Source organism: Pipistrellus hanaki, assembly GCF_964339955.1.
Source record: "Pipistrellus hanaki genome assembly, chromosome: 11".
NCBI lineage: Eukaryota > Metazoa > Chordata > Mammalia > Chiroptera > Vespertilionidae > Pipistrellus > Pipistrellus hanaki.
Window position 1 is genome coordinate 13,036,586 of NC_140513.1, and position 21,089 is coordinate 13,057,674.

At 46.1% G+C, this 21,089-nt stretch overlaps 1 protein-coding gene across 2 annotated transcripts in view; it reads right to left on the reverse strand.

The window, feature by feature from the left end:
* The window catches only part of CDK5RAP2 (CDK5 regulatory subunit associated protein 2), a 135,791-nt gene that overhangs the window by 41,910 nt on the left and 72,792 nt on the right, over positions 1-21,089 (reverse strand). Inside the window, exons 15-20 of one of the 2 annotated variants that reach the window (XM_084899172.1) lie at positions 18,828-18,958; positions 16,992-17,101; positions 14,788-14,916; positions 10,060-10,155; positions 8,317-8,504; positions 1,488-1,920 (exon numbers count right to left, since the gene is read on the reverse strand). In XM_084899172.1, coding sequence (XP_084755298.1) covers positions 1,488-1,920; positions 8,317-8,504; positions 10,060-10,155; positions 14,788-14,916; positions 16,992-17,101; positions 18,828-18,958 — 1,087 coding nt within the window. Of the gene's footprint in view, positions 1-1,487; positions 1,921-8,316; positions 8,505-10,059; positions 10,156-14,787; positions 14,917-16,991; positions 17,105-18,827; positions 18,959-21,089 lie in introns of both variants that reach the window. The other variant, XM_084899173.1, reaches the window with a different exon arrangement.

The following is a 21,089-nucleotide window of genomic DNA, read 5'->3' on the forward strand; positions in this document are numbered from 1 at the left end:
GATCCCATTCAAGTCACTGAGAATGATCTGGTGACTTACACAAGGACTCAACATAGCTAAATGCCAGGCCCGATGCAATCACAGGTATATCCCTAAAGTCCATTCTCTTGCTTCTAAAACTAAACAACCGGAATTATACCCATCTCCTTGTTTCACTGTTGAACTGCAATGATATTCTTTTCAATAAGATACCAGAGTTCTGGCTTAAGCCTTAGGATTACCGATTCATTGACTAACCAAAGACCACAAAGAAAATCATTACATTTTCTTCTACTTTGCATAGAATGGAGGCCACTATGGTGATAAGAGGGCACCACCCATCCTGAGAAAGGTAGGTTTATAAGAGCCTGTCTACCTCTAAAACAGGACTTCAGTTTTGTATCCTTCTCCTCCTCCTCTTTTTTTTTTTTTTTTTAATATTTTTTTATTTATTTCAGAGAGGAAGGGAAAGGGCTAGAGAGATATAAACATCAATGATGACAGAAGAATAATCGATTGGCTGCCTCCTGCACACCCCATACTGGGGATCGAGACTGCAACCTGGGCATTCGCCCCAATCAAGAATTAAACCGTGATCTCCTGGTACATAGGTTGATGCTCAACCACTGAGTCACACCGGCCGGGTGCTTCTCCTCCTCTTAACAGCTGAGTCACTTGGACAATTTTCTAAGCCTTTCACAGAAAGATTAAATGTGATCATGTATGCATAGATATCTAGCACAATTCTGGGACACAGAACAGACGCTATAAAATAAGCACATTTACCTTTGTTTTGAAGATAACAAGCAAATAGGATAATTCCAAACTAAAAAAGATTTTCAGCCCTCGCTGGTTTGGCTCAGTAGATAAGCGTGTCAGTTTTCGGACTGGGGGGGGGGGGGGGAGTCCCAGGTTCGATTCCAGTCAAGGGCACATGCCTGGGTTGTGGGCTCGATCCCCAGTGGGGGGTGTGCAAGAGGTAGTTGATCAATGATTCTCTCTCATCATTGATGTTTCTATCTCTCTCACCTTCTCCCTTTCTCTATGAAGTCAATAAAGAAATATATATTTTTTAAAGATTTTTAATACATTCAGGGAAATTAAGTTCATTCGATTACCCAAACTTCCTGAATATAGAATGATATCTCCCATACAAATGAAGGGTAGAGAGACCTAGTTTTCCTAATATGTAGGTACAAACTCAAAGAGCCGGGGCAGATGAGAACATTTCTATTTTAGCCCCAAATTGCACAAATTTGCATCTCGAGTACCATTAATATAATAGCTGTGTCTTTTCATACACAGTGTGTGTGTGTGTGATAGACAAATAAGGTAGGGTTGGGATGGGGAAGGAAAGGGGAAACGACAGACACACACCTCTAAGCAGAGGCCAGGATAAGTGCAGGCAGAGGGGGACACCAGGTTTTATGTATATTCAGTTTTAGACAAACGCCGGCGATTTTATGTGTTCTCTTTGTATGAAATAAGTAATGTAAGGAGAAACTCACCTTGTCAGCCCCACGGGGGAGGGAAAGAGGACAGGCCGGACGCCCTGACGTCGCACACAGGCTCTCTGGCTGGTAACCCGTGCCGAATGCGGCAGCTGGCAGTGTCTCCTCCCAAGCCTCTCTCGTGCCTTCGTGTTTGAATGTGAGTGAGTCACGCTCCGTGGCCGTGGTCTGCACCGAGGCATCTTTCAGCTCCACCCTGGACGGTTCCTCCACCTGTACTAGCTGACCGCCCCGAGGCCACTTCAGCTCATCGCGGGGCTTGGAAAAGGAGTTGGCTTGGATGAACTGTCTAAGTTCACCTCGTAGCTGAACAGCCATCTGCTTAAGTGTCTTCTCAGTCTCAGCCTCAAGGTGCTCTCCGGAAACTTCCTGCTCTGGCAAGCAGATTCGTTCCAGGAGCAGCTCACGCAGAACTTTCAGAAGGTCTGGCCTGTTTTTCCAAAAGAGAAAGAAGTGGGAAAACTAAGCTTCTGCTGTGGCCTTGTTCTCTACCAGCTTTCCCAAGGTGTCCTCACTGACTGGCCCTGGTCCGTCACGGTGCATGACTGGTGCTCAGTAACTAGGCATTGAATAAAGGGATGCTGTAAACTGCTCTGAATTGAAAGAACAGAAGTTCTTATATCAGACAAAAGTGGTTTCAAATTCTAACTGCGATTCTTTGAAAGTAAGTCTTCCTCCACAGGACAGCTACGAGGACTAAGCGAGAATGTATGGGTATCAGATGCTTTCTCTGCCCCTTGCCAACTGCCCTTAGCCTCCCTCGGACTCGAGCTATAGCTCCGTGGACAGACAGCTCCCATAGACATGCACAGTCCCACCTCAAGTGCTCTCTGCATCTCTCTGCTGCCTTGGGACTTTTCCAGAGCTCGCTGAGCCAGCCAGCGGGGCAGTGGGGAAAATGTGGACCAGTTCCTACCTGGGGGAAACACTCAAGCAGTGGGGATGAGGGCTGCTGGGTGAATGTCCCAGTTCCCCATCCTTTGGAGGCACGGTCTGTGCTGTGCCTCAGAGAGCGGGCAGTAGGACTGAGCCCCAGCTGTCCACAGCAGTAACTAGAGCAATGATGTACACTTATTGGTTTTGCCTCCATTTCTATCTTCCTTCCCCTGATGCCTCCTTCCTACTCCCTGGAATCAACATCCCAAATAAACCACTTGTACCCAAGTCCTCGTCTCAGGCGCTGCTTTCCCAGGAATGCAAACTAAGCCAGCACATAAAAGACTATGGATTGGTTTGAGAAGAATCCCTTGTGAGGTATTTTTGTGCCAGGCACTGTAATGGGCACTGGGGATACAAAGCGGCTGCTTCTTCCAGGAGAAAGATGTGGGGCAGGAGGAAGTGGCACAGTCAGTAGAGAGAGAGGACGGAACAGGCCCTCACCGGTGTTAGATCCCTTTCCTTCTCTCTGCAGTTTCTCCTGCCCGCCTTACTCCCTAAACCCCGTGGGACAGCGAGACCACAACTACCAGCACCTCTGACCCATGCTGGGCTTCCCTTGCTCTGCATCTCCGCTGCCACTAGAAGTAGCAGGAGCCCTCTGAGGGCAGGGGCACCGTCTCACTCATCTCTGGATTCTGATCATCTATTGTAGTTCTGGGGCAGAGTCATTTCAACTCAAATGAAACAGCTGCAGCTCACTAAAACAGAGCAAAACACAAAAGTATAAAAAAAACAAAATTAAAATGTATGGTACGTTGTTCACTTCTAATACAAAATCATCTAGACTACACAAACCATCTTAAAATTCAGTAAACTCAGACTTTAGAAATACTTCTGGTATTTTAAGCACATTAAACTAAATTTTCCTTTCCTCTCCTTCCCTTAATATAGATTAAAAATAATGACAATTGCTATCCAGCTAGCCAAAGGAGGACCATTACTCAAGACCAAACAACACACAATAAAAGCCAGGAAAAAGACTTTACAAATGGGTAGTAAAAGGTGGTGAACGAGGCCATTATAATATACTAAAGTGGTGTGCTGTTAAAGAAAGCATTTCAGTGTTCCTTTGCTGGAAACCTGAACAGCAGACTCATTAAGCTGTCCCTGTGGTCAGGACCTTTCCAGCGGTCAGTCCCTGGGTCCCAACAGAGCCCTGGGCATTGTTTCCGTGCCCTTCCTGATCATCGTGGTCACACAGAAGGCATGAGGGAAAGAGACTAATGTTTATGAAGCACTTCTGGTGTCAGATCCTTTTTTTTTTTTTTTAGATATATTTTATTGAATTTTACAGAGAGGAAGGGCAAGAGATAGAAACATCGATGAGAAAGAAACATCAATTAGCTGCCTCCTGCACACCCCCTACTGGGAATGTGCCCGCAACCAAGGTACATGCCCTCGACCGGAATTGAACCCGGGACCCTTCAGTCCACAGGTCGATGCTCTATCCACTGAGGATCTGCCAAAACTGCTCTATCATCAGAGGAAGACTGTGAGCTGGGGGCTAACACGAACCCCATTTTACATATGAAGTAATGAGCTTGTAAAGAGTTAAGATCCCCTAGTAATGTGCAGAGCAATGACTGGCACTGGGGCATTCTGACGCCGAAGAAGCACTGCACTCTTCCCAGGTTCCTAATGTCATCTTCCGCTGGGAAGCTGAGTCCAGGCCAGAACTGGAGCTGCTACGGAGAGGACAGCAGAGAAGACGTGAAGTGGTTGAATGAGGGGTGCACGCTAACGGTGGAATCAACAGGACTTGCTGATGGATATGGGGACTGTGGAAACTGGACTTTCAGCTACACCAACTAGATGGATCACAGTGCTGTTAACTGCCGTGAGAAAGATAAGAACAGGGAGTTTAGTTCTGGACAAACGCTGAAGGTGGAGATGTCAAGCAGACAGCTGATGGTGGCTGTGAGTACACATTTGAAAGTCCCAAAGTGCACTCTAAAACCATGGAGAGGGAGGACAGAGAGAAATGGGCTAAGGACACAGCTTTGGGGCACACCAACATTCAAAAGCCAAATGTTGCAAAGGAGGCTGCGAGGCCAGAGAGGCAGAAGAAAAGAGGGAGGGAGGGCTAGAACAGAGACCACAGAGAGTGGCCAGCCTGCTGATAAAGGCTGGAACTTGGAGACTGTCACTGACCTTGGTACGTGCAGTGAAAGGTATGAAAGCCTGGGAATGAGATAAAGAGGGGATGCAAGGAAAAAAAGTGGATACAGGGAATATGAGCAGGTCTTCCAAGAAAACTCCCTTTGAGGGAAGAAAGAAATGGACAGTAACTGGAGTAAAATTAGGGAGGGGAAGATGCAGGGGGAATGTCTCCCAAATGGCGGATATTAATGCATGTCATATGCTAATGGCGATGATTCAGTAACAGGAAAATGCGAACGATACAGAAAAGAGAGGGTGCCCACTGGTCTTGGACAGGAGCAGGATATTCCTTTCTCCCATTCCGACAGCAGGAGTCAGAGTTCATGGATACAGAAGCACATAAGCTGGCAGTACTGGTGGGAAAAGAAAAATAGCTTGAGTTCAACTGGTTTTTCAGTCAAGTATAAGGCAAGGTCATCAGTCAGAGAGGGGAGAAGAGAAGCTGCAACAGTCTTGTGCTGGGCAATGTGAGTGCTCATTTTGAAATTAGTATGATAATTGGATCTGTCATATGAGCGCATGTAACATGAGTAGCTGGTCAAGTCAAGGTCTTAGGCAAGGGCTGGATGCAGCAGATAAACAGGGATTAACCCATGTCCAGGGAGGGTGTGTTCGTTCTTGGCGTGTGCAAAGACAGCCCATCCTAAGAACTGAAAAAAGGGGAGCGAAGTGGAAGCACAGAAAGCAGGAACAGTGCTAACACAGCTGCAGGACAGGACAGGGTTGCCAGACCACGCAGCGCCTAGCAGGCCACGCTAAGGATGTGGGTCCCGAGAAAAGTGGAGTCTCTGGGGCTAGTCAGGAGACTACTGCAGTGATGCCGAGCAATCTGACGGGAGCTGAGGATGGACAGGAGGCAACAGGGATGGTGAGAGGTATGCAAATTAAGAGCTATGTTAGGAGCGGATGGTCAGGACTTAAGTTTGGACGGTGGAGGAAAGGAAAGAATTGAGGAGGACCCTGGGTTTCTGGGGTCCTGTTTAGAACCCGAAGATCTAGTCCCTCTCCAGCATGGACTGTACCTGCAGGTATTTGCCAAGTTTGCTTCCCCCGCAGCCTACACATGCCAAGTCTCTTAAGCTGTTTATGTGCTAACCTCTAACTTCTGGGAACCCCTCGCCAGTGCCTCTGTCTGGTGGCACCTGCCCGACCCCACAGCCATGCCCAGCAGACCAGACTCAGATTTCCTAGGAGTAGCTGCCCTACTTCTATTACCTAGAACTCAAGACTGTATCAGCTTTAAAAAAAAATAATCCCCAAGGGCTTCCCTTTTAGATTTTCCAATATTGAATTTCACACCTAATTTTTGGCTACAAAGACCAAAACATTGATGTTGCAAAATCCTAAACCATGTCCTCCAGGGCATGGAGCCAAATGGAATTGGGAGCCCCTAGAGAGAGGGCTGGGATCACACAGGGTGAACACCGCAGGAGAGGAGGGGCCGGCCAGGCGGCCTGCACCCATCCTTTCCCTCCACCTCCGAGGAAAACATCGCTCTGGTTGGTCAAGTGCAAGACAACTAGTTAGGCTACGATAACTACCTGACTTGTCGCTTCCTTACAGTATCCTGGCAGACGGTAAGTTGAATTAGAGTGTTCTGGGGGCCCAGTTCTTCTGCTAGCCCCATAGCCCCAGCAGAGGCCTACGGATGGCTGGAAGGTGGAGGAGCTCACAAGCTGAAGGGAAGTCTCAGGCCTAGCCTGTGAGAGCTCAGCAGGGGTTACCCGGTGGCTCACATGACCGAGGAGGCAGGAATCATGGGCTGGCCAGTGTGTTGCATTTGGTATGAATCTTATCTGAGTGCACTGGGAAAGAGTAATAGTTGGTAGGGCACAATTTAAGCAGTAATATCACCTAAGCCCCATTTACTGCCAACCTGGATCTATACTCTATACCCATTATTTCTCTTAATCCTCAAAAGATGTCTAATGAACTCAGAAAATTAAAGATAAAATTGTTTGTATTTACTATTAGCTTAATGATGGTAGGTACGACAAAGGTCAACCAAGTAAGAGAAATCTGTCCATTAATAGAAAAGTAAGAAATCAATTGCAAATAAAAAACTGTTAAACATTCAAAATCAATAATAACAAAAACAATACAAAAATAAGTGAGATAAGTAGGAAGCAAAGAAAAAAAAAATGTCTAATGGGATGGGTAAGCATCATCACCCTGCACTTTACAGATGAGGAAACCAAGATGGGGAGTGATGACACAGGTCTAAATGACACAGCTGAACTGGATAACAGGTTTGCCTGACTCCAAACTCTGCTTCTTCTAGTGCACAAAACCACCTACCACTGGAGGGAATTCCAGGCAGAGGACTGGTGTTTCTCTGTCTCCTCCAGAAAAGTCTCCAATGGCTCTGCCATTCACTAGCTAAGGAAATGTCAACTCCCCAAATGTCTGCTCCCACGCTGTAAAATCGAGACCAGCAGCATGCAAAGCAGGCCTGAGGGTAAAATGAGATCAGGCATTTTACTACAAGTGCCAGCTTGGGCCCTGGCAGAGTGTGTTGAAGAAGAGGGTGCAGTCAGAGCTGAGAACTTCTGTCCGCTAGAAGGGAGCACTCATACCCCCGTTTGCCCACTCCTACAACGCCCACTCAACTTCCCCAGCTCCCATCACTCAGGAACGTTCTAGGTGGCCCTAGAGGGAAAGAGAGAGCTGCATCTTCCACTTGATGGAACATTGGGACTCTATGTTGAGGAAATCATTTCTCAAGCACTGACATTTCTCTATGTTGAGGAAATCATTTCTCAAGCACTGACATTTCAAGGCACCTAACTCCCTGTGAGAATAAACCGGAAGAGCCACTTGGAACATCCCAAGAGGACTCACGCTGGAAAACGTTAGACAGATGTCGGAACCGGGGAGGGGTTGGCCAGCCTGAGCTCACACACACAGAACACTTCAATCCTTTTCTTAGCTAAAGAAATGCCCAAGAGGCTTAGTCCACCAAGGATATAGAAAGAGCAGGGTTCCTGACTCTTGCCAGAGGCATGGACGGCAGTCACCTGCTCCATCTCGCCATCTTTACTGGAAGAGAACTGACAACTTTTGCTGTGCACACCCACATGCCAGCCATTTCCCATAAACAGCACTTTTTCTTACTCCTCAGAGCAACCCCGAGGAGGGGTCAGAGAGGCTGAGGCACTGAGACATGAGGGCACAGCAGCTGTTGAACCAGAAAGAATGTGAACAGGGAGGAAATGGCTCCTAAAAGATTAATTTTCAATACAAATGTACCAAATGTTTCCCTGTTTTTGTTTTAAGAAAAACACCCTGTAGCATCTCCTCACGTAGGAATGACTCCCTGCAGATATAATGAGAAGAGAATTTTAGTTCAAGCTCAACATGAAACAGCAGAGTTACAGCTACAATGGCAGTTCCTCAGCCGTTGCAGAACTGGAAGCCATGTCACCGGGGCCAATTCCTCTCGCCGACATCCAGACAGCCGTGTCTGGGGCTCGCAGGAGTGATTCCACAGGAAGCTCGCTTTCTCCTCCTTCTAACGGGCTGCATGGGCTGAGCTGAAGTCCCTCACAGCCACGAGCATGTAGCCTAATTACTTAACTGCATGACTGGCAAGGCTCCTTCCCAGTCATTTCCGGAGCTTTCTCAGGTAAATTACACAGCACCACATGCCAGCCACATCCACTTAGCAAAATGAGAGTTTATTCTCCTCAAACCACAGAGATAAAGCAAAGCCGGGGCCCCACGTCACCTGGATTCCAGTAACGACGTGGCCTTCTCATTGAAGAAAGGGGCCAGCAGGTTCATAAGCTCGCCTTCCTCCAGACTCTGGTCTCCAGGGCCGCCAGGTATGTGGGCTCCATCGTAGTCTAGAATATTGGAATCCGTGTGCCTTAAATATCCATTTTTGCAGCCCCCTTTGGAAAAATCCTCAGTAATCTGCAAATCAAAATATTTGATCAAATAATGGACTCTGGCGGAGAGGAAGGGGCAGGTGAAGGAGAGAGAAAGGATGGAGACAGAGAGTAAGCAAGTACAAGGCGGAGATAATATGAACGAGGGAGGGGAGAGAGGGACGCCACATGGTCTCTTCATGGCAGGGAAACACTCTGGCAAGAGCAGAGATGTTTAGATCAGTTTTCTCCTCGATAAAATGGGGAGAGTGATGCCACCTCCCGAGGTGACTATGAAAACAAGATGAGATGACCAACTCACTTACGTGTGTGGCTCCGGGTCTTAACCCACTACCGCCTGTTTCTCACCCTCCCCCAAGGCCCACTCTTTGGAAGTGCTTTGGACACTCAAATACACTTCTGCAATGGAGCCTCCCCATTATGGAACAGAAAGCCACTTGCTCTTTAAGATACATCCTAAGTAACATAACTGTGATTGGCCTCATTAGGAAAGTGGAGAGTTCCTCATTCCCATGGAGATGTTATTTCCAGATCCGCCCTCTTGGGTCCCGGGGGGTCCCGGAGGAGTGGTGCCAAGGATGCATCCAGTTAGAGCCTGGCTGGGCATGTCTTGAGGTGCTGCAATTAGCATCCTTCCCCCTCCTTTCGAAAGCTGTAAATTTCTTCACCAGCCTATAAATAACTCCCCTCAACTTCATTACTGCTGGTGATATATACACTAGCCATCACACCCCTCTCTCCACACTTGTAAAATGATTAAGATTTTTAAATGGAAGACAAGACCTAGACAAATGAGCTGTTATTTATAGGGTCTTGTGTGCCACTAATCTAGCTATTAAATCCATCTACATAAGCAACCTCCCAAGAAGGAAAAGCCTAGAATACACTAATAAAAATAGTAACCGCTATCATTTGCTGAGCACTTAGTACATGCATTTCTATTTAAATATCACAACACGTCTAACAAGAAGTATTATTATCTTCATTGATGGGGAAACTCAGGCTTAGAAGCTAAGGGTTAACCAGAGTCACAGAGATACTGACCTGAGACCCAAAATCAAGTCTCATTCCAAAGCCCTGCCTTTTAACAGCTTTGCTCTCCATCACTATCTGCATTTTAATGATCTCCCATTCGTGACTCCATGAACTTGAACTCCGTGAAGGCTGCAAATGTCAAATCTGCGGCCTCCTATCTCACCACCTCCCAGTCTTTAGGATTTTTTTCAAACTTGGAGAGTGTTTGCTCCAAATATTCAGCATCAATGTGGCTGGAGGAACACTCAATGTGGACAGAGTCAAATTCTCATTGGTGCTGTTCACTCAGGAGAGTTATTTTCCTTGTAAAGCCCTGTTTTTATTTGCAAGTGTATGTTTGTTTACTGTTTCATCACTGGCTCTCCCACCTGGTCAGTGACTTCTGAAAAGGAAGGGACCTAGTCTCTCGGCTCTCCACAGGCACACGCAGGCGCTCAACACAGGTGGAATGAACGGGAAACCCGTGGGACACATCCCAGACTACACGACTGGCTTGGGCACAGAGAGGGGTAGAGGGGATAAGGAGTTAACTGCCGTGTTCCTACCTTCTTAGTCTGCTCCAAATGCGGGTCACTCAGGGAAGTGCTCTCGTCACCCTCTCCAATTCGGATCGTGTCCTCGTCTTCCTTGCCAGCCGGAAGCTACATGGTGCATGGAATGGTGTGAAAATGCAACCCAAAAAAGGATGTAGCATGAATATGTATGAATAAGTCAGCGATGACTTTTTTTAAAAAAATGCAAAACATAAACAAACCAAAAAAAGAGGCAAAAACAAATGCCAAAGCCATGAAATAAAAATTAACCAAAGTTAGAGTGGCTAGTTCTGGAAATCATACGCAGCTGCCTGGAACCAGGCATAATTTAAGGACAAACTTCCCAAAAAATAACACAAGCTATTTTCCCTGCCCTTGCCCGGCCCTCCCTGAGCTGCTGTGAGGTGAGTGGAATATGCTGTCTGTTGTCCTGCCATTGCTGAATTCACTTTCAGATTATATAAAAGTAACAAGATTTTAGAAAGTAGCTATTGATGGGATTGAAAATATCAGACAGCGAGAAAGCAATAAATGAAATCTATGGTTTATGCACCACTGCATCTGCTTCGCACAGGGCATCGACCTCTCTTTGGAGTGTCACGCCTCTGAGATGGACGGTCCCAGCAACACTGTCATTTTGCTGACAAATGTCCTCATTGCTAATAAAGAGGATCAGGCTTGCCTGATGATAACTTCATGCTTTGGAAAATGAAGGACAGTTATTTATAAAAAGTGCATAAATCCCTGATGCTTTAAAGAAGCGCAATTCCCAAAGGTTCTGCAGAATGCAGAACAGACAGTATGACTTCTTGAGAGGGCCAGAGCTCTGCTGTCTGGGACAGTGAAAATTCTAACCATGCAGCACCTGCACTAACCAAATAAAACATGAGAGGAAAGGTGGCCATCCCCAGGAAGGGAATCAGTCACAGCTGTCTCAAAAATTATACCAAACCCCATTTCATCAGTGTTAAAACCACAGGCTAAGCACAGAGTAACTTCCTGGGCATGTTGAACATATGAGATGTCTAGGATTCTAGCACCATCGTTTTATTCTATGAATTTATACATTTAATCAACTACCCATAATTCTCCCAGCCCAACTTAAAATTTTCTATTCTTCCTTTTAGAGGAAACTCTTGTTTTGGAAGAAGAAAAACAAAACACAGCAAACTAATATCAGAAAAGTCGTTTTATAGAAAATATCCCAGGATTAGAATATATTCAATCTAACCACATCCAAATCTGCAATGGGGATCAAATAGAATTGATGATCATAAATCAGATCTGTACTTACAGACTAAGAATACATAAGTATTCTTGTTAGGGCATACAGGTTTCTAAACACAGAGGAGGAACCCACTCCTGTTATTGGCTTCTTCCCTCAACATTAAAACTTTCTCAGTTATATAGATCAACCAGGACTGTTAAACTTGATAGTGAGAGTATAAATGTTAAGCCACTATGGAAAAAATATTTACAATTTCCTATAAAATTAATAACCCGATGATCCAGGAATCCCACTCCTCAGTATTCATCAAGAGAACTAGAAACATGTCCACATAAAGGTTTGCATATGAATATTCATATCAGCTTTTATAATAGTATCCAAAACCCAGAAACAATCCAAATGTTCAGCAGCAGCGGAATGAATAAACAAACTGTAACTTAATCATATGTTAGAATACTACTGAGCAATATAAAGTAATAAACTGTTGATTCATGTAACAACATGGACAAATCTCAAAAACATAATGAGTGAAAAAGCAATACACTAAAGAAACCACCCTTTATGATTCCACTTACGAAAAGAAACAGTCCGGGCACAACTAATCCAGGAGAACAAGATGAGAGAAGTGGGCAGGGTGAGGGTGAAATTGATTAGAGGGGCCATCATCTTGCTAGGGATTGTGGTTACACAGGTATATACATTTGTAAAAGTTAGCAAATGTAGACTTATGGTTTATTCATTTCACTGTAAGCAAATTTAACCTTAAAAGAAAAAATAACTATAAAACATATTTCAGTTAAAGATAAGCATGTTGAGTACTTAGGGGAAAGTATACTGATGTTTGTACATTAAAATGTATCAAAAAGATAAGCTGAGCGATGATGGACAGGTGGGAAATGTTAATAGTAAAATCTTAGATGGTGAGACTACCCTGACAACAGTCTGTTCAGATCACTACCGTATGTCAGGTTTCTCTATCTCTTTTTTTAAATCCTCACCCACATATTTTTTCTTTAAATCTTTATTGTTGAAAGTATTACATATCTCCCATTCCCCTCCCCCCAATTGGTCCCTTCCAACCTGCCCAGCCCCCGGGTCATATTTTTATTGATTTTGAGAGAGAAGGAAGGTAGAGAGAGAGAAAGAGAAAGAAAAATATCAGTGACAAGAGAAACATCAATCGGTTGCCTCTCATCAATACATGCCCAAACAGGGGATCAAACCCACAACCTACACGTGTGCCCTGACCAGGAATTGAAACTGCAACGTTTTTGGTGCACAGATCGTCGCTCCAACCGAGTCACCCAGCTGGGCCTGTATATCAATTCTCAACCACACTTTTCTATAATACATACATTAATAACCAATAAATAAGTGTAAAGGAATAGGAGAACCTCATGAGATTTTAAATGCACTTTAAAACAAAAGAACGCCTGTGCGTGGTCTTTGTGGGTGGTCTGAAGTGAAGTGCAAGGCGCAGGGCAGCAGCGGACTGCAGCAGCTGGAGGGGATCCACGCCACAGCAACCGTTTTGAAGATGAACCCGACCAACTGTCATCAAGGACCTCCTACTATTTGGACCCCTTTGTCAAGTTAAAAGTTGTGGCTGGCAGGAGGGCATATAAAAATAAATGCTATGCCTATTTTATACCTATATCTACTAGTATTTGTACGTCAGACCTAGTAACTGCGTATCTGGAAATAAAGTCTAAGGAAAAAAATCCTAAACCCAGAAAAGATTTGAGTCCAAAGGCACTCAGCAGGTAAATTTAAAATAGTGAATCACTGAAAACAATCTAAATGTTCAGCACTAGTGAGGCATTCATAAGATGCTATAACAGAACAGTGACGGGAAAAACACAAGAAACAAAACTGTATGTATATCTTGTGGGCATGCACGTGTCCATACACACAAATGGAGAAGGAAAGATGCCAAAATGCGAGTTAACTGTGAGTGTTTTAAAGTGACAGGATTATGGGGTGATTTCTTTTCTCTATTTTCCAAGCATTGGGTAATGCTGTGGGTTAATTAAATATTGGAGTTAAATACGGGAGAGAAATACTGAATTTATCACACAAACGGTATTTGCTGTCATTGTTTTCCTTTTCTGATTTCCAGGCTCCCAGAGAGCAGGATCGATGCCAGCCCCACTCTGCAATCCCTGCTGCTCCGAAGAGGCGTGGACACAAGCAGGTCCAGTGCTCCTGCCTCCTTCTCACCAGGGAGAACCACACGCCCTCCTGTCACCCACCCTCACCCTAACTTCTCCTCCCTGGCTCAGGTTGTTGTGGGAACATCCCCTTCCCATGGCAGGGATGACGGGAACTATGCTACAAAGGACAAGGCAACTCAGGGAACATCACACTGAAGTGCAATCTGACATATTACTCAAATCTGAACCGGCTTGTATGAAGACCTCAGAGTGGGAAGAGGAAAAGGCCTCTGTTCTCCAAAGGACACAATGGGACATTTAACAGATTTTTCAAAGGACAAATGAACAAACAGACTTGCCATTTACCACTCACAGGAAGTAGGTGAAGAATGAGCTGCCTATTAAAAATGCTGCCTTGGAGAAAAGAAGCCAAGAGACTTGTTTCTCCCTAAATGAATCGCAGATATTCTTGGTTTTCAAAATGCTCCGGAGCCCTGGAGGCCTCGATCAGTAACATTCCCTCTCCGAGACAGCAGATGGCCACGCAGCTCCAATACCTCTGAGCACTTCCCACGTGGAAGGTGGGAGGAGACAGCTGAAAGCTGACCAATCTTCCCCAGAAATGATGTGGCAATGAGACGTCCATTGACATGACGTGCCAGGCTGGTTCAAGACAACTCTGACCAAGAAGATTCCAAGGCCCCATACAGGCCCACCTGCGTTTCAGGGTGAGAACAATTCCTCTTCTGAAAAAGGCTATCAGGTGCCGGGGGTATGGCTCTTCAAGCAGAGAGTTGGGTCGAGTTAGGGGCAAAAGGGAGGAAATGACAAACTGCTTCACTGTTACAACTTTGCGGTCCTCCCATCACACACCAAGGGCTGAGAACAGAGAACATCAAAGGCAACACTTTGCAAAGATGAGCAGAGACCAGAAGTCGTCATGGTGCACAAGGCTTCCCTGGTCCTTCCCCGGAGCACACTAACACAATGGGCCCCTCTCCCTCCGAACACAATCCCAGGGAGCTACAGGCTGCATCTGCACCACCCAAATTACCTGGGTGATCTGGCAACTCTCCAGACCCCTCAGCCCACATCTCTCTTCCAGATGTGCCATCTGCAGCGCAGATCTCGGCCGGGCTTGGAGGCAAAGGCATCCAATGTATCGAATGTGTCCCCGCAAACATGGCCCGAATTTGAGGAAGCCTGTGGACAGACCTGCTGACCCAAGAGGGCCCTCAAAACCCCAACCACGGCTGAAGGAATTTCTCTAGAGACTCCCCAGGACAGGCGCAGTCTTGAGAAATCTGGGGGGTTGTTATTTTTGTGTTATTAGCACGTGACGAGGACGGTTTTTCTCACCTCCACTTGTTCTGTTGACTCAAGTCTGTCATCCCCCGGGAAGCCCAGGCAGGAGAGGTCAAAGATGGTTTTCTTCAGGTGCTGGTTGTCTGTATACAGTTCCTTCACGAGCTGTATGAGGTCGCTGACCTAGGAGGTAGGAGGAGAGAACTGGATACCCACAAGCCGACTTCAGCTTCCCAGGGCCACACTCCTGGGCACAGACCTTCCTACTGAGCAGCACAGCTGTGGAGAACCAGGCTTCAGGCTGCCCTGGGGACAGTGGGGGGGGAACTCCAGCCTGTCCGCTACTCCCAGAGCCAGCACTTCATGGCAGAGGTGCTGGACAAGTGGCCTAAGCTAAGCCTCCAATTGCTCATCTGTGGAATGGGTTACTGCGAGAACTGAATCAGCTCGTGGTCACAGTGCCGGAAGTCCATGGCACAGTCTAATAACAGCTAACGCTGCCTGTCTGGTACTTGAGGCCCTCGGGAGGAAAATGCCTGAGACTGAAGTTTCTGAGACTGTCAGAGCCTTATTTTACAGCATCGCCTTCTCTGTACACTTACCTAGCAGCGTCAGTAATAATAATAGTCTTCAATTACAAAGCAATTTACAGCTACTAAAATACTCCCACAAGCTTGAGTAGATTATTCTTTTCAAAAATCTTGAGGAGGTGGATAGACTACTATAATTATCCCCATTTTACAATGAAGAGCCTGGAGTGGAAAGACCTTCACTGCCCAAGGTCCCAGCACTGGGGGTGCCTGGAGAACCAACGGCAGGTAACAGCCAGCGTGCCTCGCCATGTGGGAAGGGGCAGCTGCCTCCACAGAGGCTCAGCCAGGCCGGAGCTGCGCCCCGGACACTCCCGGTCCTGTGCTCCTCCTTATGGTATCGGTCTTGCAAGGCCAGGTACATAAGCAATTGAGCAGACACCACCTTTGTTCCCAGCAAGTTTCAAATCCCAATGGCCAGAAATTTTCCAAGGACTTCTTAACGGGTAATCATTAGCCCCTCAAATAAAGTGGGAAATCCTTCCCATCCAGACTATCCATAGCAGATGTCCAAAATACACCGACACATGAGTACAAACTGAACCCGATCCTCAAGGTTATAATGGGAAATATAAGATATTCTGATCCTAGAAACACTATGTGACACTTACTACATGTCAACCACGTAAACAATTTCCTGCCCTTAACACAGCCACAGTAGGTACTAGCAGCAGCTATATTGTCCCCGTTTTCTTTACCTTCAAAAATTAAATGCCTCATGCTCCTTGCTTTACTCCTCCCACAATACTGAAATTTTTATAATTCTCCTTTCTATTTCTTAGTTCTGAGCCTTACACCGGCTATATTCCCTCTCTCTGCTAAAAAGGCTCTCTACCCAGACAAGCTCCTATCCATTCTTCAAAATCCACTTCAGGCCTCACTTACCCTGAGAAGCTTTCTCTGATCAAGTGAGCACTCTCCAACCCAACAGTTAACCTCTCCTTCTCTGCTGCCTCCATACCCTGCACGTCTGCCTATTACAGCAACCCCTACACTCCACGTTGCAATTACTTATCTACAAGTCTACTCACTCTATCAGAATGTAAGTTATTCCAAGACATAAACTGAATCTGTCATACGTGTATGATAATTTTACAATAAAACAGTCTCCTCCGAGCTCACACTTCCTATTCTTAGAACCTTGAAATATTAAATCACTCTAACCACACCAACAACGACCAACAGATTGAAAAGCCTTTTCAGTTTTAAAAAAGATTTTTTGATCAAACTTGAACGTTTATTCTTTCAAAAAGTATCTATTGACTCTCACTGCATGTGCCAGGTACTGGAAAACCAGAGATAAATGGGGTGTTCACGGTCTAGCAGAGGAAGTCGCAGCACCCCGATAACTGCAGAGCCACATGCGAAGGGAATCAATGTGCCTGGTACGAGAAGAGAGGAGAACGACCTGAGGGGAAGGTGGCCGACTCTGCGTGGAGGGACTGGACGGCGTGTCCGAGAGCAGCTCGAGCTGGGCTGCGGCTTGAGCTTCAGGAGTGTATCAGACCTGGGGAGGGCTCTCCAGGTAACTCGCGTGAAGGAGCAAAGGCGAGCAGGGAGGGGAGGAAAGAAAGGAGAGAAAGGGGGTTTGAGACTCTTACGCCTCTGATCAGGAACCCAAGAGACAACAAATAACCCAGAAGAGCATTGAAAGTAATAGGCAAATACCTTTTTCTTAAGTTCTTCTTGAGAAAAATGCTCCACTTGAAACCGATTGTGCTCTTCAAGGCAAATACTTAGATAAGATGTTTGATCACTATAAAATGAAAATGGTTCTTCTGCTAGAACGAAAACAAAGTGGCAGGAGGAGAAAAAGAAAATCAGAAATAGATCCTTCCAAGATTAGTCCCAGTGCAATCCATCTCTGGCAGTTTGAATTGGGTGGGGGTGGGGACAGAGGGACAGAAGTACCCATAGGGAATCTAAGCTTTGGAGCAAAAGTAATTTCCCCTTCTTTCTCTGCAGGCTGATGTCTCAGAGTGTGGTTTCATCACGGGCTGCAGAAGCTTTCAGTGTAGCCAATTCTGAATTATAATTTGCATATCAAGTGTTGTGCCTGAGCGGCGCAAGAAAATGGTGATTTCAGTTTAAAAGAGGGAATGATTCTGTTTAGGTGAGAATACAGGGAAATTAGATGTGACCTTCAAGGGTAGAACTCAAGGGAAATAAATGCCTAATGTATTTTTCACTGACCCCAGAGCCTCCATGGTAGCGAGCATACCCCGTGCGGAAAATGCCTGCGAGATCTCAGATAAGAGCCCACTTCCTCTGCAGCAGCAGTCTTCCACCAGCGTTCCGCAGAATGTTTAAAACATGCAATGCCTGACTATGCAGTCAGGGGCGCTGACCTCTTTCCCCTTAGATTGTCAAATAAAAAAATGACAACAGCCAACACAACAATAGCCGGCCAGTGGTGTGAATAAACCAAAATTATACCCTTTTGTTGTTGTTGTTAGATCAGCAAAAAAATACATTTTTTGGTGTGCTGCAGAATGTTAGTAGTTAGTTTATGTGCCGTGAGATGAAAAAGGCTGAAAATTGCTGCTCTGCGGCAAAGGTCACACTCTAATAGGGAGGGAAGGAGCAGCTGTTTACTGAGTGAGGCATATCCGCAAACATGACCTCGTTTAACACACGGGGGTAAGAGCCGCTACACTTAATGCACGAGGAAGAGCTGCCTTTCAAAGGAGGATGTCCTGGCTCACATCTGGGTAAACTGAGTCCCACTCCACCCTGGAGCCTCATTTCTTCATCTGTAAGATAAAGTCAATACCCACTCTACCTGCCGGGATGATTGTCAGGATCAGGGATGAGAAGTTAACTGCCTGGCGCTGGGCCTTGTACATAGTTGTTGCTCAAGAAATGTTAAGCCCACCTCTATTACCAATTTATAGTACACATGCCAGGCCAGAGACACAGAAAGGGAGGAGATTCAAAGCCAGACGCTAAGGGCTCAGGTTCCAGGAAGGGAGAGGGCCACACAGTACTGTGAGAAGCACAGCAATACAAGAACCACAGGACCCGCATCCTGCAGCCCTCCCTAAATGAGTCCACTGTGGTCACAACGACGCAAAAGGCAGTGTTTGCATATGAAGCTGGGATCTCGCCCTCACGTGGCTGTAGTCCGGGCTCTGCATGGGGTGCTGTGGAAGGCAGAGCCCGGACGCTCTGGGCAGCCAGGGCTGTTATAAGGGGTACTGTAAGGTTCCAAGGCTACCTGGAACTAGAAGTACCAAGCGCTACAGAACCCAGGAGAGGCGGAGGGAAGCAGTCCTGCAGCAGAGCTCTGCGGAATTCACGCCATTCGCTGGGTCTTCCACTCTGAAGACCGAAGCCAGGCGGCTACAGACTGGGAGAGAAAACACTGGCATCCCCTCAGAAAAGGACCCGCAGATGAAATCCTGTGGGTGACTCATGTCCTAATGGAGTTTAGGACTCCCTAAGAGTCCTGTCCCAGTCCTCCGATGGGAAAAACCAAGAGGAAATAAATACAAGAGCGTGTACCTTCCCGCCTCCGTATTTCACTGATCTGCTCCTCCAGCGTCTTCTGCAGATTCCGATAGGTGAGCACATCCCGCTCCAGCTGCTTCCGCAGGGCCAGGATGCTGTTTAACTCGGCCTGCAGGTTGCTGACACTTGGTAAAAGAAGACAACAGAAATTAAGAAACAGACCTGATTGTGCTTTAACATGCAAAACCCTGCCGGCCTTCCCTTTGATTTGTAAATATGTTTGCTATAGAATTTTAAAATATAAGACAAAAGAAATAAAGAAAACAAAAATTACCATGATCCCACTACCAATTAACACTCGTGAGACTGAATTTCCTCCCAATCTTAACCCCCAGAGTATTATTATAAGGTTGAAATGGATGTGCAATGCTAGGTTGTGTGTTCCTCACTTAAATAATCATCTACACATTTGGAAGTTGTTTGCAAACATCGATTTTTGATTCTGTAGCATTAACTCCTCCCCTATCGGTGTGCACTGGGATCACTTCCAGGTTTTTGCTACAGATGGAAATAAGTGAAAAGAGCTGAACTCTGCAGAAGGTCTCTGCTGGGAAATGCCTGTGAGGACTTGGGTATAAAAAGGGAGGCTCTCCGGAGCCTGGTGTCACCTGGCACCCAGGCTTCAGGAGAGAGGAGACCAGAGAGAATGCATGTTGTATCGCTCCGAAAAGAGGTGGTATAGGGTAAGGGTGAGGGATAGGAAAGAAGAGAGAAAAATAAAGAACAAAGCAAGTCAATAAAAAAGAGGGAAGGAAGGACCAATTTAAAGACCAACAGAGCCAAAACCGGTTTGGCTCAGTGGTAGAGCGTCGGTCTGCGAACTGAAAGGTCCCAGGTTCGATTCCCGTCAAGGGCATGTACATTGGTTGCGGGCACATCCCCAGTAGGTGATGTGCAGGAGGCGGCTGGTTGATGTTTCTCTCTCATCGACGTTTCTGGCTCTCTATCTCTCTCCCTTCCTCTCTGTAAAAAATCAATAAAATATATTAAAGACCAACAGAACTCCACTGTGGTGGGCCAGTCCCTCCCAAATACATGGTGGAATGGGTTCTTATCTTAGGAAGGGGAGCCAAGTATGACATCAGGGTAAATAAGACACAGTGCTAAGCTATAGAGCAGGGGTCTTCAAACTACGGCCCGAGGGCCACATGCAGCCCCCAGGGGAGTCTGATCCTGCCCGCCAGGTTTTTTGGGCAGTGAGCGCAGCCAAGGTGTTACAGTAGAAATTAGTAGTTCATATAGTCCGGCCCTCCAGCTCTCTGAGGGACCGTGATCTGGCCCCCACTTTAAAAAGTTTGAGGACCCCTGCTATAGAGAGAGCAACCTAGAACTCAGAAGAGGCCATGAAAATGCACACCTCCCAGAATTGGCATTGACCTTGGGGAGGACTGTCCAACAGAATCCCTCCAACAATGGAAATGTTCGGTATCTGCACTATCTAATACAGCAGCCACTAGCTAAAAGCGCCTACAGAGCATTTAAACTGTGACTAGAATACCAAAGAACTAAATGCCTAATTTTTTAAAATTTAAATTTAAATAGTCACATGGCTAGTGGCTACTAATTGGACCATGTATGTCCACAGGAAGGACTGAGATCCTACTGCTGTGCACACAGCAGGGGTCCAAACCGGTACACCAGCTCTCAGAGGAACAGAGACCCCAGCCAAAATCTGAGTAACAAACAATGCTTCCTTGAACTCGGTGCCTAAGCATGTGCCACACTCAGGTTAGTTTCTTGAGACAGGTTTCCCAGCAGTGCAACGGCAGTCAAACTATATGAACATTTCTCAGGACTACCAAAACACACTAACACATCAGAAAGCCTCCTTCAGACACCAAGTAACATATCACTCCCTATCCAGCATCTGACCTATCGTTCCCTCAGAGTGTCCGTCAGCACTTTGGAATTGTCCCTGTGGCTTTTTCTAGGAAGAGGGCCCATAAGCTTTCAAGAGACTTTTCAAAAGGGGTCCACACCCCGAAACAGATACAAGCTATTGCTCTGAGTATATGTGCTGCAGACTCAAGCCCTACTTCTCCTTCACAAATTTCTTCCAGCTCCATCCACCGGACTGCACACATAAATCAATATATATTGGAAGGAAAATAAACCATTATGTCTAATCTTCTATGCTCACTGCTTTGACGATGGCTCATTGTGAAAGCCGTCTTCTTGCAAAGCAAGGGGCCCTACCCGCAACTCGCACCTACTTCCATTTCAAGACAATCATAATGACCAATTTGTAAGGCTGAT